At 39.7% G+C, this 14,835-nt stretch overlaps 1 protein-coding gene across 1 annotated transcript; it reads left to right on the top strand.

Annotated features, from left to right (window-relative positions):
- Positions 1–8,874: 8,874 nt before the first annotated feature.
- Positions 8,875–13,982, top strand: LOC132973121 (cytosolic sulfotransferase 3-like). The gene is made up of 8 exons (XM_061036379.1): positions 8,875–9,067; positions 10,558–10,712; positions 10,821–10,949; positions 11,580–11,680; positions 12,880–13,006; positions 13,111–13,208; positions 13,281–13,455; positions 13,557–13,982. The coding sequence occupies exons 2-8, from the start codon at positions 10,577–10,579 to the stop codon at positions 13,667–13,669; spliced, it is 879 nt and encodes a 292-aa protein (XP_060892362.1). The 5' UTR covers positions 8,875–9,067; positions 10,558–10,576; the 3' UTR covers positions 13,670–13,982.
- The last annotated feature ends 853 nt before the right edge of the window (positions 13,983–14,835 follow it).

Genomic DNA, 14,835 nt, shown 5'->3' with positions numbered 1-14,835 from the left:
CTCTCGTAAGATGCAACTCATTTCACATAACTATGATTCCTTATATTTGCGATCTGCTCAAAGTTAACTTGCTGTGTTGTTGCCTTACAGATCTGAGTTTGGCGATTTCCCCATTGTTGCCTTGTGATCATAATATGCCAATAAACTGGCTTTCATAAACCTGGCTTTGTAAGATGTCTTGACTGCAAATAGCTTGAAGGGAATTATTTGAATAAATTGCAACAAGCTAGAAATGGGTTTTATATAGGGCTGCCATCAGCTGAAAAGTACAACCCTAACTGTCTGGCTCAAAGTGTTTTTGTTACCAGTGATCTTAACTGCCTCTGTAATTGGGTTGTTTTGGCATGATCTTCATCAGTAAAAGACGTGACTGAACATTTGGGGTGTTAAGCCATTTGCTCTTGTAGCCAGCATTAAGTGCTGAATGACTTTGGGCCAAGACTCTCTGTTCTAAAATGTACTGTCTGATTTGCAACTGAGGCGAACTCATTGTTTCCCCAGTAAGGTATTGTCTGAATTTCATGGTCTCCCCACATGGACCGATTACTGTCACATGCCTTCATGTTTCATATTTCCAAGATTAAATCTATGGTTAAGGGTCTGACATGTAAATGTATTATGGTGGCATTCACTGTCCCAGAAATGAGTTGGTTCAGTGTATCTGACAAAGTCATCCTATAATGGGAGGGAACCACTGTAATTTCAATCAACCTGTGTACAGTATATATACTCGCCACCATCAAGGGGCAAACCTCCATTAATATAAAGTAGATTAATGAAAGCAACTTAAAGATTGAATAAACCATCCAAACTTCAATGTAATCACTAAGGAAAATGTCATGTTTGGGATCTAATACAATCTGTATTAACACGTCACTAAAGTGTCAGTGTTTCTCTTAATCCAAAAACAGCACACAGACTTTACAAACAAATTCTTCTGCAGTCTCCAGAGGGTTGTAACCCTCAGCAAAAAGCTGGAGTTACACTGAACACAGTCTGTTACTTTCAATTACAAAACAAAAACTGCCCTTTGACTTTCCCTATTCAATTTAGAGCATCCAAGCTATAAAAGACAGCAATCTCTAATTTATATCTAGCCTACATTGAGTTCTAATTTGACAGTTTTACACCAAAAAAAGGAGCGAGTTAGAGGAAAATGGTTGTATTACCTTTACAGACTGCTCAGCCAACCTACTTCAAGAAACCTTTGCAGCATTCCTTTTTGAATACTTCCAACTAAATTGTCTTTATATGCAAGCTATTGTTCTACCCTTCGTTGTTACTAGAACATTGCTCCATTGTGTGTGACTAAGGGGTGCATCACATGTCCCCTTATTTGTGACCCAGAGTTATGGAAATAGTTAGTTGGGGATTTCTGTTATGCAACCAATTCTTGGATTAAATAAGTGCAGTCAATAACTTTCTGATTTAACTGTTGTTCACATTAGTGAACAAGCCCAGGAGTGGGCAGAACTTTCTAGCCCTTGGCTGCTTGGAACCAGTAGGTTGTCCTGAGGGCCATTATTTTTTAATGCCAGTAATGCAGCAAGGGTTGTTCAAGTGGCACAGGTCCTTGCAATACAAATTAAGCCTCTGCATATTTTAAAACAATGTCATGAATTTGTTTTTCCTGTGTTAGAGACCAGACTTCAGTGGCCATGGTAAGGTGTGCTTTAACAGGATGGAATTTCTGAAACAGATGTCATTACAAAACAATTTATTGGTATTCAAGCAAGCATTAACAGCAATAATCAGTGAGACAGTCTAACATGGACCTGCAATAGAAAACTACTAGTCAGTGAAACAGGCACACAAGTTAGAGTTTTATTAGTAGCCTCTGTTTGTTGGAGCTTTAGCAGGACTGCTTTGAACCAGTCTTCATGGGAGGGGTTGTAAACTGGCATGGGTGGGAGAAAAGGATCTCCTGGGCTGTAGCGGGTTTGAGCAAACATTGCTCTTCCTCTCTGGTAGCGTGAACGAGAACTGAAGGAGTAGACTGGCTCCAGATCAGATACGTCACTGAACACTGGCTGAGGCTCTCCAACACTTGCACTGTAGTCTGTAGCCGCTCCAGTTCTCGTCTCGAGGAGCAGAAACAGACCCGTACGAGCTCTCTGGTTCGTAAGCGCCAACATATTTACTGCCATAGCTGCCACCTGGAGCAGTGAGAGGATACCGAGAAGGTGCATAAGCAACCCCATATTTAACAATCTCAGGGCTGGTGTAGACCTCAGCCCCATAACCAACATGTTGATTTTACCCTCAGCCATGTTGGGGCTTTAGTTGTGTAGACTTGGTATAGAGGAGCTACTGCCCAGGTCAGAACTCTCCCCTCTTCCTGAATCCCCCAAAAAAACAACAGCGGACAGTGGCCTTTTTCGTACAACACTGTCTGACCCAGAGCCTGAAGAGGGAAAAGATAAAACACATTATCTAGAATTAATCTCAGACCAACAGAATTTTAATCATTATTGGACTTGAGACAACAAATTTTACCTTCTCCCACAGGTGACTCTTCCAATCAGCAGACATGAAATCCACCAAACTTCTTTATAAAAAATAAACACCACATAGTTTTAAACATTACAATACACCAGCCATTTACTCACCTCATTCTGCTGCTATAAAGTCAATTCTGGATACAGTTAAAGTAAATATCTCAACTGTTCCAAAGAGGCTGCAAAACATAAAAAACAAGAAGGTTTTTCAGGAACAATGTTGCAGATTGACAAATAAAACATTGACGGTCAACCAAAAGCTTTTGATACCTGCAAATCAAAACTTCAGCTTTTCACAGTCCCTCTGTGGTGTCTGTGAGCTCAGAGCTGTGATTCAATGATTCTCAGTTGCTGAGGGAAGGGATTGCTGATTGGTAACACCTGGTGGTAAAGAACAGTTAATTTGCCTCCTTGTTAAGAAGGGGTAGCAGAGAATTCAATACTGCTGTCTTACCTGAGCACTGAACAAAGAAAACTGACAGTGTAACGGTCAAATGTCACATGAACAAATAGATGTGAAACAGTCATATTACAAAACCTATTGTCAAGTCTTTACAGTCTGGATGGTGGCAGTGGAACTTTGCTAAAAAACAATTATGAACGAGAACTTCATGTTATATTATGTCTCACGAAGACCTTTGCTGAAATCTTCTCCTTTCCTTTGTGATTCTGTTATGTTTTTCATTTTAGCTGTGTCTGAAATAACTCACCACTCATTATATAGTTCACAGTGAATACCCCATTTTGAAGTGGTGCCCAAATTCTGAGTCCTACCGAAAAGCCACAGTTCAGTATGGAGTTTTTAAAAGGGGTATTAGTAGACTGAACACTTGTGGTCATTCAGTGGGACTACACTGGAGGAGCTTGGTATTGATCTCAACAAACCACAGTCACCAAGAAAACCATTGGTAACACACTATGCTGTGATGGACTGAAATCCTACATCTTGCGAGGTCCCCCTGCTCAAGAAGGCACATGTACAGGGCCGTCTGAAGTTTGCCAATGAACACCTAAATGATTCAGAGAAGGCTTGGGAGAAGGTGATGTCACTCAGACCCTCAAACTGCAATTGTCATTTCAGTGAAAGTCAATAATTTAGGTTTCTGGTGCATGACATCACGTCAATGTCTTTCCAGTGACATTTTCTTGAAATCAATCTAATTCAAGACCAAATTATATTTTGTGATCAAATCACCTGTGTTACTTCCAAATATTAAAAGGCCCCTTAGTTGTTACAATGTGTTATTTAATTATTACGTAAATTCGCTTGACCAAATGAGATCTCACATACGTTACCAAGTTTAAAATTACAGGCTAATTTTCCCCCCCAAACCAATTTGTTCAACATTTATTCAATCTCGAGAAGTCATTGAGGGCACTCCCACATTTTCAACCAGTATATGATACATTATTATAACTTATTCATGTACTTGTCTGTAGGACTCAGTAGGAGATGATGGTCAGAGGTCCCTGGAGCAAAACATGATGGCAATTTTTGTCATTGGGAAGGAGGGGGAAGGACTGCAGGAGCCATCTAAAGATTGGCTCTGTCATTGAGGCTGTTCAGCCGCTGCATGAAATAACCTCAGTAGCCTCTGCTTGTGCCCTGCTGCTATGGTTTGACTTCTTATGGACTTAATTTGGACTATCCTAAACCTATTTGTTTCACTTCTGAAGTGTTCCAGGAAATTCTCATACAGCTGGAGCAGCATGAGATGTCTCTAAAAGTCCAAAACCTGTATGGAGGACTTCAGAGCTCCCAGTAAGAAAGCAAGCCTTCAGAACGAAGGCATGAACTGTTCATATTCAGAGAGGCAGGTTAAAAGAAAAATATGATGGTTACATCTTAAAAAACAACAAGTTTCATAAAGTATCACTTTAAACTGCTTTCTGTGTAAAAGTTGTATTCATATTGAAGTTGATATTTTCTTTTTGTAGACAATTTTTGAGATAAATTCTAAAAATATATAGATTTGTTAGCAAAGGACTGACAGTGTGTTTAGTGTGTATTTATATATATTGATGAATTGATGTGTACAGTGACTGACGATGTGATTGGTGTCACTAATAAATCACTAAAATAAGTGTTCAGTTAAGTGGCAGTCTTACAGTCACCATTAAGTAAATAATAAAAAAAACACTTCAATGTAAGTGTTTTGTTATTATTTTAGACAACGTCATTTTTGTGTAAGTATTTCAAATTAAAATGAACCCCTAAGGTAACAATAAAAAAGCCTTTGTTGAAACCATACTATTAAGTTATAAAGGAGCAATAGTTCACTTTTAGCCAAAGCAAATTATTGAGTTGAAATCATTTGAATTGATTCGATTTAGATTTAATTCCAATGAATGCAAATTGTTTGTTTGAAATAAATCAAATTGTTAATTACATCAAACATAATCCAGTTGTATTAGTCTAACTTGAAAACTTAATTCAATTGCTAATTACCAATTGAAGCAACAAGTATGTCCAACAATTTTTCAGTGTACAATATATATTTAAGAGTACACTTTTTTAATGATTAATGAAATAATCAGAACTACATGTTTGAGCAAATAAATATGGTGTTAAAACATATTCAGTGGCCACAGTCTGCCACATCATTAAATGGCCAAAGTCTGTTGCTTGCTTACAGCCATACCAACCTCTGCAAAGGTCCCCAACCATTCTTCATTTCATCCTAAGTAATGTTGCTTTTTTTCCCCCATCAACTGTTGATGGTAAAATCAAAAAGTGTCACAAACGTCACTCCCCACTCCCATTTGCTGGAGGTGAGTTCTCCGGAGAAAATCCTGTCGCGTTCTCACATCAGCTCACTCAGACTTGCTGCGGGAAAAAGGTCTCAACGAATGAAGTCTGAACAAAAAATCTGGTTGTTTGCGTTCACACATACAGCTCCTCCTGCAAATATCAGGAGATTTCTGCAAGTCCGAAAGCCCTAATACTCATTATCACAACGTTTCACTTCCAACAGTCCAAAAGGTGGAGTTTTTGTAGGGTAAAAAACGTTGCCATCTCAGTCTCCTGTATCAGACCTCTTTTCATTGACTCTGTGGAGTTCTTTTTAGAATGCGGGATGCCAGAGCTATTGCTGAGAATTCAACCACGTACATGGCAAGCCTTCCTGAAGCTGCTGGCAGTCAATCTTGGATGTTGTACCTGGAACCATATGGCTGTTGGACTGTTACCTGGTCTTGGCAGCAGAGATTAATGAGAAATCTTTAGACTCTCAAGATGGTAATGTTACTTGTGGTCAGGTGCAAACTCAGAGTTAGCTTGAAATCTGTAGCCTTCAAAAGGCAGCAGGGGAAATTCTTGGCCATTTGAATGTTTAATACTATCCCTACTTGCCTCTAGGGGGCACTGGTAGGACAAAACTGATCCAGAGGGCACTAGACCAAATTTAGACGCCAACTTTGGTTGAATTCCTCTCAATTTCTACCCAACCTGGGTCATATGTTCTGTAAGAACATTACATACACAAAACACGGTGTAAAGAACAAACAAAGTAAAAAAAAAAACAATCAAAAGTTCCCACTCTGTTCAGAGAGGCCTTTTGTTCAGGGCAGCAATAACAGCAGGGATCAGGCTTTTCCCAAGGCGAGCCTTTCTGCACCTCAGTGCTCTGTACCTCGGTCCTGAGGGAAGTGGGTTGAGGTGGATGTTAATCGTGTGTGTGATGTTCTATTCTATTGAGGGTCCAATGCATCTGATGGCCCTGTTGTTCAGTTCTGTTAGACTGGGGAGACCAATTATTCTGGCAGCTGTGGTTGTGATGCATGCGAGTTTGGCTCCGTTTTTTAACAGTTATCACTCTTCACCTGGGTTCAAGGCCAGTGCCATATCTTCAACACATGTAATGGCACCATCTTGTAGTTCAAGGGGCTGAAAAGAGAACTTTGATAACGAAGCCCCACCAAATGGTTACAGTACAGGACTAAAAATGTCATATCATTTGATATCGATAATTACGATTAAGGTCAAATCATTTTTCCTTTCAAATTTAAAGGCCGTAGTTTTAAATGCGAGTGAGCTGTGTTCGAACACGCCCCCTCTCTGGAGGGGTTTGGGTGGCTCAGGCTTTCTCGCTCCATTCCCTATTGTTAACGTTAAGAAGGCCAGATTCAGAGTGCAGAACAAACACCTAGCTGTGGGAGTGTCACCCACCTGGGGGAGGGGTTATTGCCCTTTGAGATGTCATGAATGGGAAATCTCTAAACGGCCTGTTTGAGCACACATTTTCAGAAAAGTGGAGCAGGCAAAAGAAGGAGAGGATGGACTTTTCTCATAAGTGGGGGGTTTGTAGACAGACTAGGGGCACATATTGGCGTAAATAAACCAAGGTAAATTGTATTTTGCATAATATGTGACCTTTTACATACACACAGACCTCCTCCCACGTCCACACTTCCTCTCCTGTCTCTGTACAAAAGTAATTTGAAAACGGGCCAAGAATTTTGATCTGAACTCTTTTGAAACCGGAAGTTCACTCTGACCACTACAGACCTAAATGTTCTCAGTTTGCCAGAATAGAGGTTTTAATCTAAGAAGAAAACTGAAGACATTTATGGAGTTTATTCAGTGACACATTAAAAAGAAAAATAATGCCAGATGGCTTTAGTTCAAACCAAGCAAACTGCTGGACAATTCCCAATTATTGATCAGTGCCTGCCACAGGGCACACAGCATGTTGTTATTTGGGGTTAAATGAGGAGGCTGACATTGAGTTTAAAATTTTTACATTTCTGGACACATTATTGTCCTGGGTTTGTCCAGGAGATGGCAGCATGATCAAACAAGTGATTGGGGAGATACCTGCGCAGAAGAAGGATGGAAGAGAGTGCTGATCGTGCAATTTCATAAAATGTGTCTGAGGTGAAGTGCCACATAGCACAGTCCCAGTGCTGTTAAACATCAGCCCTCGTGAAATGCTTACTGTCCTAACTAATACATTTAGATTGGTTGGAATTAACTATCATCAAATCTGGTATGGAATAAAAAATATTGTTATATATTCATGTATCTGTGCAAAAGTAGGTTACTTTACAAATTTTTTACAAATATTTTCTTAAATTGCAAGAACAGACCTTCAAATCTACAACTGCATTTCCTAAAAAGTTGAGATGTTGTGTAATAAATAAATAGAAAAAATTTGATGATTTGTAGACCATCAAATTCCCATATTTGATAAAAAATAGCACAAAGACAACATATGAAATGCTGAAAATGAAATTTTCTATAAAAATACATTATGAATATGCATTATGAATTAATTGCCAGCTCTACCTTTCAAAAAAGTTGTGACTGGAGCAACAACAGCCTGAAAAAGCTGTGAAATGCTATAAGAAAGCCCCTCTCACAATAAGATTAACAGTACACATGATTAGGTGCTAAAAGAGCATCCCACAGGCTGAGTTGATCTGAAGTAAAGATGGGAAGGGGATCACTGCTCTGTGAAAGACTAAGCTGAAAATAGAGCAGAAATATGATACATTTTTTCTCATTGTCAAATTGTCCAACACCTGACGCCACTTCCAGACTGAATGAATCAGATGAAGTAGGAACAAATATCTGCCTACTGTGCACGCCTACTGAACAGTAGGTACTAAACAGTATACAGCACGGACAGTAGGTACTGCCTACTGACAGATTGAGTAGCTACTTGGCAATTCGGATGCAGCCAGTGTGTTGATTGGACATTTTTTGTGTATTTTTCCTGGTCTGCTTTTGGTTGGTGCTATGTTTTTTCTTTCAGAGGCTGGGCATGGCTTATTGGCTGCTGGAGCTCTCTGCAGTCACTCACCTGATCATCATCTGTAATCACCAGCTGCAGCATTTAGACCCTGGTCTCCCAAGATGCCAGATTATTTCCGCCTACACCATGTGCCTCCAACCAACGAGCTCCAGCGCCTCACCACCCAGCCTCTCTTTCAAGCCTGTCATTCAAGCCTCACCAGCCTTCACCAGCCTCACCTCAATAAACACCCCCTTTTACCCACCACCCTGTTTTCCGGTCTTCCTTTTGGGTCCACGTAAAAACCTTTTAAGATCATAACAGAAAGGATGCATCCAAACCATACTGCACAAAACCCGGAAGTTAGTATCCATGCTGAAATGTTCAGTTTACTGAGTTGGACCCAAAAAATGCCCACTAAATGACCACCAGGGTTCAATCAACTGAAAACCCCTACTGAAAATTTCCCACATACTGAACTATGGCTTTTCGGAGAGGGCCCTTCTTTCTGAAATGACTCGCAGGTATCCTCAGTTCCCAAAACACCAACAGATATTTGTTAAAAGAAGAGGTGGTGGTGATTCCACAGAGTGGTGAACATGACCATATCCCAACTCTTCTAAAGTGTTGCCTAATTGAGTCAACAGTTACAGTGTAACCAGGGTTATGCAATGAGTTGAGAGAGAAAGGACGACAGCTTTTTCCAGGAAAAGAGCAAGAGAAGAGCGTAATAGTGTCTGCTGAAATACAAATAATAATAATAATAATAGATTGGATTCATACAGCGACCTTTCAGGGGACCCAAGTGATCAGACAGTCTGATCCACACACAAGGTATGTTTCTAAGTTCTTCTATTAATTTTTAGAGCAACACTGCCCTAAACCCTTTTCACACATATGGAAATCTCCTGAAAAACTCCGGAGATTTCCAGGAGGAGCTGTATGTGTGAACGCAACAGCCAAATTTTTTATTCCGATATTACCCGGAGTTTATCCGGCCAGACCCCTAGTATTTTTTCCACAGATAATCCGGAGGAGCTGATGTCTGAACGCGGCAGCATATTCTCCGGAGATTTCAACTTGAGCCAATAGAAAGAGAGTGACGTTTATATACAGTGACCGGCTAAAGTGTCTGCACGCGACCACTACGATCTCTGTGCACGTAATTAAACGGCTGCATTCTGTTTTCTGTTCGTCAGTATATTGTTCTCCACTCTTTTGTTGATGTTGTCATTCCATTGGACTACACATAGCATTGATATAAAGGCAAATATTCTCATTATAACGGTGTGTAGCGGACTCTGTTGCTTCGGCCGCTACTTCCGCGTTGTCCCCCGCGCCCCCTCCCCTCTGACAGGGAAAGTCCCCCGCTGTGAGGAGCATACGTGAATGGCTAGGTCGGGAGAATCTCCGGAGAAGTCCTCCTGTAAATATCTAGATATTATCCAGAGTGCATATGTGAAAACAACGGCTCTACAAAGGCAAAAGACCTTAACTCGCCAGAGTGTAGAACTGAGAAAAATGACTTTAAAATCTTTTTGTTGTCCAGCCAAATGAGTTGCAGCCAGAATATTGGAAATGTGGCAGTTCTTTGTCTTTTTAATGAGGTTATTAATGTTCATAAAAATCTTTAGCTCAAACATGACCTTTGACCCTTATTTGAAAGTTAAGGTACTCTGCCTTTGCATTGCCTGTACAATAATACGGGGTCATGCCAAGGCAAAAGGCATTAACTTCCATTTGTTACTGTATTTCACTTGGTTGCATGGTTAAAATAACACAACCAACACTATTTCTTTGCTACACTTTAGTCAAGCTACCGTGTGTGTCAGAAGATATTAAAACAAAGGCATAACACCTTAACTCCACTGCAATAAAACAGTAACTTCACTTTGATCTGCAGTAAAACAAAGGCAGAAGACCTTAACTCAGTTTGAGCATTCCAGAATGCTGCAGTTCAAAGGCAAAGACCCTGATGAGTGAAGTTACTGGACTCTGCCTTGGTTTCTCCAGGGCTTTTGGAAGTTAAGGCAAATACAACCTACTATTTTCTAAAAAACAACACAATTGACTCAAGATATCTGTCCACATAATAAAGCACATCTGTAATGTTCCAAAAATGACAAAAACTCATTTAAAAAAAAATTGAAGTTACTGCCGTTTGCCTTTGTAGGGCAGAACAGTGTGTTTATCTTTAGAGTGAGATTCTTTGCATGAAACTCCTAAGAATACTTACTTACTTTTAAGACAATCAGCGTCTGAAACTGAACATGCTACATTCATCAGTTCTCCCACTCTCTGATTTTATGTTTTTGTATACATAGTTTACTCTTTACACAAAAGATGGATTCACCTCGGCCAGAACTGTTTGATTTCCATGGAGTCTCAATGAGCCACTATTTCACAAACAACTGGGAGAACGTTCAAAACTTCCAGGCCAGGCCAGATGACATAGTTATTGCAACTTATCCTAAAGCTGGTCAGTACACAAATGACAGAAAGTGTTTTATGAATCAGATGACATGAGTTTACAGGGTTTGGGGAAATGGGGTTTTACTCTCCTCTCTCTCCTCCATCTTTCTTTCAGGAACAACATGGGTCTCTTACATCCTCGACCTGCTGTTTTTTGGTCAAACAGCTCCAGAGCGTCAGACATCCATCCCAATCTATGAAAGAGTGCCTTTCCTGGAGATAGCCCGCCTGGCTTCAAAGAAAGGTATAACTAATAATCAAACACGTTTGCATTTTATAGCTTTCAAATATGATGTTGGAAATGCACTTTATAATTTTATGAAACGGTTTCATGTCTCTCTTAGAGCCTATTTCCAGTGTGCTTTTCTTCTCTTTTTTGCACTGGCAGCCTCATTTTCTTCACAAAACCAACGCTGTTAGCACAAAACTCCTAAACCAAAAATGCCTTTAGGGTAAATTTTATTCTTTTATCACAGCGCTCTCAGATTGATTTTTTTTTTTTTTTTACTTTTTAAATACAGGCTCATCAATATCTCTTCTTCTCCCTTTTTGACCAATCAAAATTTTAAAAAATGCAGCACTTCCAATGTCAACTTTTTGATATTCTCCCAACATTTTCCTTGCTTGGGGCACTTAGTCAGTCTGGAGTCTGGCTATGACGATGTGTATGAGTCTATTTTGTGAGAAGTGCTATTGAAATTCAGGCTGTAGGTGTTGCCAGTGCAAAAAAAAGCAGTTAGTGGACACAGGCCCTTATTAGTGCCATGTTTCTAACATGGTATCATGTTTATCACGCTGTATGAGTCAAAAAATACTTCTTGAGCATCTTAAAGTTTAAGAATTTTGCCTGCTCCATTTTTTCTGTTTGTCACAGGAAAAGACCTAGTAGACCAGCTGCCAACCTCTCCTCGGCTCATTAAAACTCATTGCCCCATCCAGTTTGTGCCAAAGTCTTTTTGGGAGCAGAACTGCAGGGTCAGTACATCTTCAGCCACAGAAACACAAAGTTCTGACTTAGCAAAGTTTTGGAAGAAGGGTGAAATGAGGGTGAAATGTGAAAAAACAATCCCACAAAAAAAATCTTGTTTCATTCCAACAAGTGAAGATGTAGTATATTGAATAAAGTAAGGTGTGCAGGGAAATAATAGATAATGCCTGTTATTATTCAGTAAGGTAGTGTATACGAAATATATCAATACGGAACAATCACACAGTGGGTCGTACTGTAATCCACAAACCGTTTTTCTTTACAATAATTCAGTGAAGAAAAGATACAGATGAATCGCAAAGGAGAAGAAGAGATATAACCCGGATCTGTCTGTCTGTACTTCATCCCTGAATCCATATGGGATGCAATCTAAAGTTCCCTGCACATCCAAATGTAAAGCATGATCCATGTCTGCACATGCTGTGTGCAGCGGAGTTGTGATCTGCGACCAGTTAATGACAGTTTATGATTATGTAATGCAGTAATGAGACAGATGTTTAGTAATGTGCATCTGGGTGATAATCACGCAGATCTTTATGTCAGTGTTAACAGAGAATCCAGTCAGCAGCGTAGTCCTTATATTCTCCGATAATCAGAGAGCTGTAGAGGAACATCAGACTTCATGATCAAACCAAGTTTTTTATTACTTGATGACTTCAGGCCATAATCCCCCTCCTTCTCCTCTTTGCCACATTAGCACAGCCCGCTCCCTCTCTGTGCTGTGGCATGCCTCACCGTTTGTTAGTATCACTTAAACACTTATTTAAAAGGCTGCTGAAGATTAATAAGGCTCAGTGCTTATTGAATATGGAGTGGAAAAAGTCATCACTGGAGACTCATAATCTGGCAAGGTGTGAACAGCTATCCAATTGCTATCAAATCAACCAGGAAAAATACTAGGTTTAATTTGCCTCTGTGCCATTGGCTTCAATTACAGTGCAGAATGAGTACAGTTGAGAAGAGACGTTTTTACAAGAAACCATGTAAAATGACCCTTTCCTTACATGTCTTTACAACTATAGCTCACTAGCTTTGGCTTGTTAAAAGCTCCACTCACACAAAGTGAATAGAGATACAGTTTGAAAATAGGTAGCTAGACAAGCAGTACAACCTGTCAAAAAAAGGCAAATGATGTCTTAATTAATGAGAAGCTCTCAGGTAATTTATCCAATTTCTCCTCCTGCAGATAATCTACGTGGCCCGCAATGCCAAAGACAACGTGGTCTCTTATTATCATTTTGACCGCATGAACCAAGCTCAGCCAGAGCCTGGAGACTGGAACAGCTTCTTCCACAGATTCATGGAGGGAAAGAGTATGAAATATGATACAAATTAAAGCTTTTTTTATGGAACAGACATTCACTGGATCATACTTAACACTCCTTTTGTGTCTTATTGTAATGTTCTGTGGTCTCAGTGGTGTTTGGATCCTGGTATGACCATGTGAACGGATGGTGGAAGAAGAAGCAGACTTATTCAAACCTTCATTACATGTTCTTTGAAGATCTGATGGAGGTAATGCAGTCTTTTTCCTTCTCACTTTGGTTTGTAGTAAAACAATGTTTAAATCTGATCATTTACTTCCAGGATACTGGACGAGAAATAAACAAACTCTGCAGCTTTCTTGGTTTGTCTCCTTCTGTTGAGGAGAAGGAAATAGTTGCAGCGAAAGTTCAGTTTGATAATATAAAGAAGAACAGCATGGTCAACTACTCTACGCTCTCTGTAATGGATTACAACATTTCTCCTTTCATGAGAAAAGGTAAGCTTATAAGTAAATAACCTAATGTGGGTGACATGACACAAACAAAAAGATCTTCATTCTACGTGATAACAGCTGATAGATTCTCTGTGGTTCTGCAGGAAAGGTTGGAGATTGGAGGAACCATTTCACTGTGGCTCAGAATGAAGAGTTTGATGAAGACTATAAGAAAAAGATGAAGGACCACACGCTGCAGTTCCGCACTGAAATTTGAGCAGGACTGGATATGTGTTTCATTTCTGAAAAGAATATTCATTTCATAGTTGCCTGGTAGCAGAAGGACATTGTTGGTCGTCTTTGTCCAAATCTAATGCAAACAATGTTTGCCAAGTATCTCTTGTGTGTCACTTGAGACAAGTTGTATGATAATATTATTTATACTGCTACTAGTGGTGCAACAAATCACAGTTGAACTGTGACCCTTCCTTCACGCGCCCTTGGTTTAGGAGCGGATCTGAAAAAGGAAAAGTACTGGTGTAAAATCAGCTTGCAGCCAATAAATACCTGTGCATGAGTTTCAGTGATTGCATTTACATCGTCTTTAGTTTCACATTTTTATTTGGTTTTTAAATACACTGTTTTTGTCTTTGTGCATGTAAACATCATATCCAGATTTCAGAAATTGGGATAATCCCTTATCCTGATTTTGCTACCTGGAGAACTCCAAAAAAGAACAGGATACTGTGACATGTAGACGCCATTCACGTCTGAAAGTGACTTCAATGTAAAAACCACTGTGGCTGTATGAGACACTGTTGAGGTAGTATAAAGAGCAAGAAAGTCCTAAGATGGAGCAGGTGGAGGTGGATAGATAGACTTTCACCCAGGAGACTGAGGTTCATGTCCAATGACACCAAGATGATATTAAAAGGTGTACAGTGTAAGGCACATTAGGGCCTTTTTCTCACGTGACTGTTGTCATGTCTCTTTCAAATCACAAATTAATTTGAGTTTCGTGTTGAGTCTCTTCAGTGACATCATGTGACATTTGTAACATAGCAAAGTTATTGAAACCCAAAACATTGACTTAAACTAACCAAGTAGTTGTGTAGTAGTAGTTGGTTTCTGCATCAAACCCAACTGGGACCATTTCACATGTTAAGACTTTCTGGCAGTGTGAGATAAAGCTGCTAAAAGACACCTGCTTCAGTATCAAATGCTTAACGGTGGTGACAAATTGTCGGTATGTGTCGAGTTACCACAGCTATACCTGCTGCAGCATTTTGGAGTGTTTATCATCTGTATCCTCTGGTTTCCTTTGGCCTTTTTGTGATCAAATAGCCTTATTGGCTACAACAATGCAGATGAAAACTTTGAATTTTAAAGGACCAGTTTGTTGGATTTTATGTCAGCCGTGAGCTTTCAGATTGCAAACGTATC

The sequence above is a fragment of the Labrus mixtus genome, chromosome 4, assembly GCF_963584025.1.
Source record: "Labrus mixtus chromosome 4, fLabMix1.1, whole genome shotgun sequence".
Taxonomy (NCBI): Eukaryota; Metazoa; Chordata; class Actinopteri; order Labriformes; family Labridae; genus Labrus; species Labrus mixtus.
The sequence above is the reverse complement of the archived record's forward strand: the minus strand, read 5'-3'. Positions and strand labels throughout refer to the sequence as shown.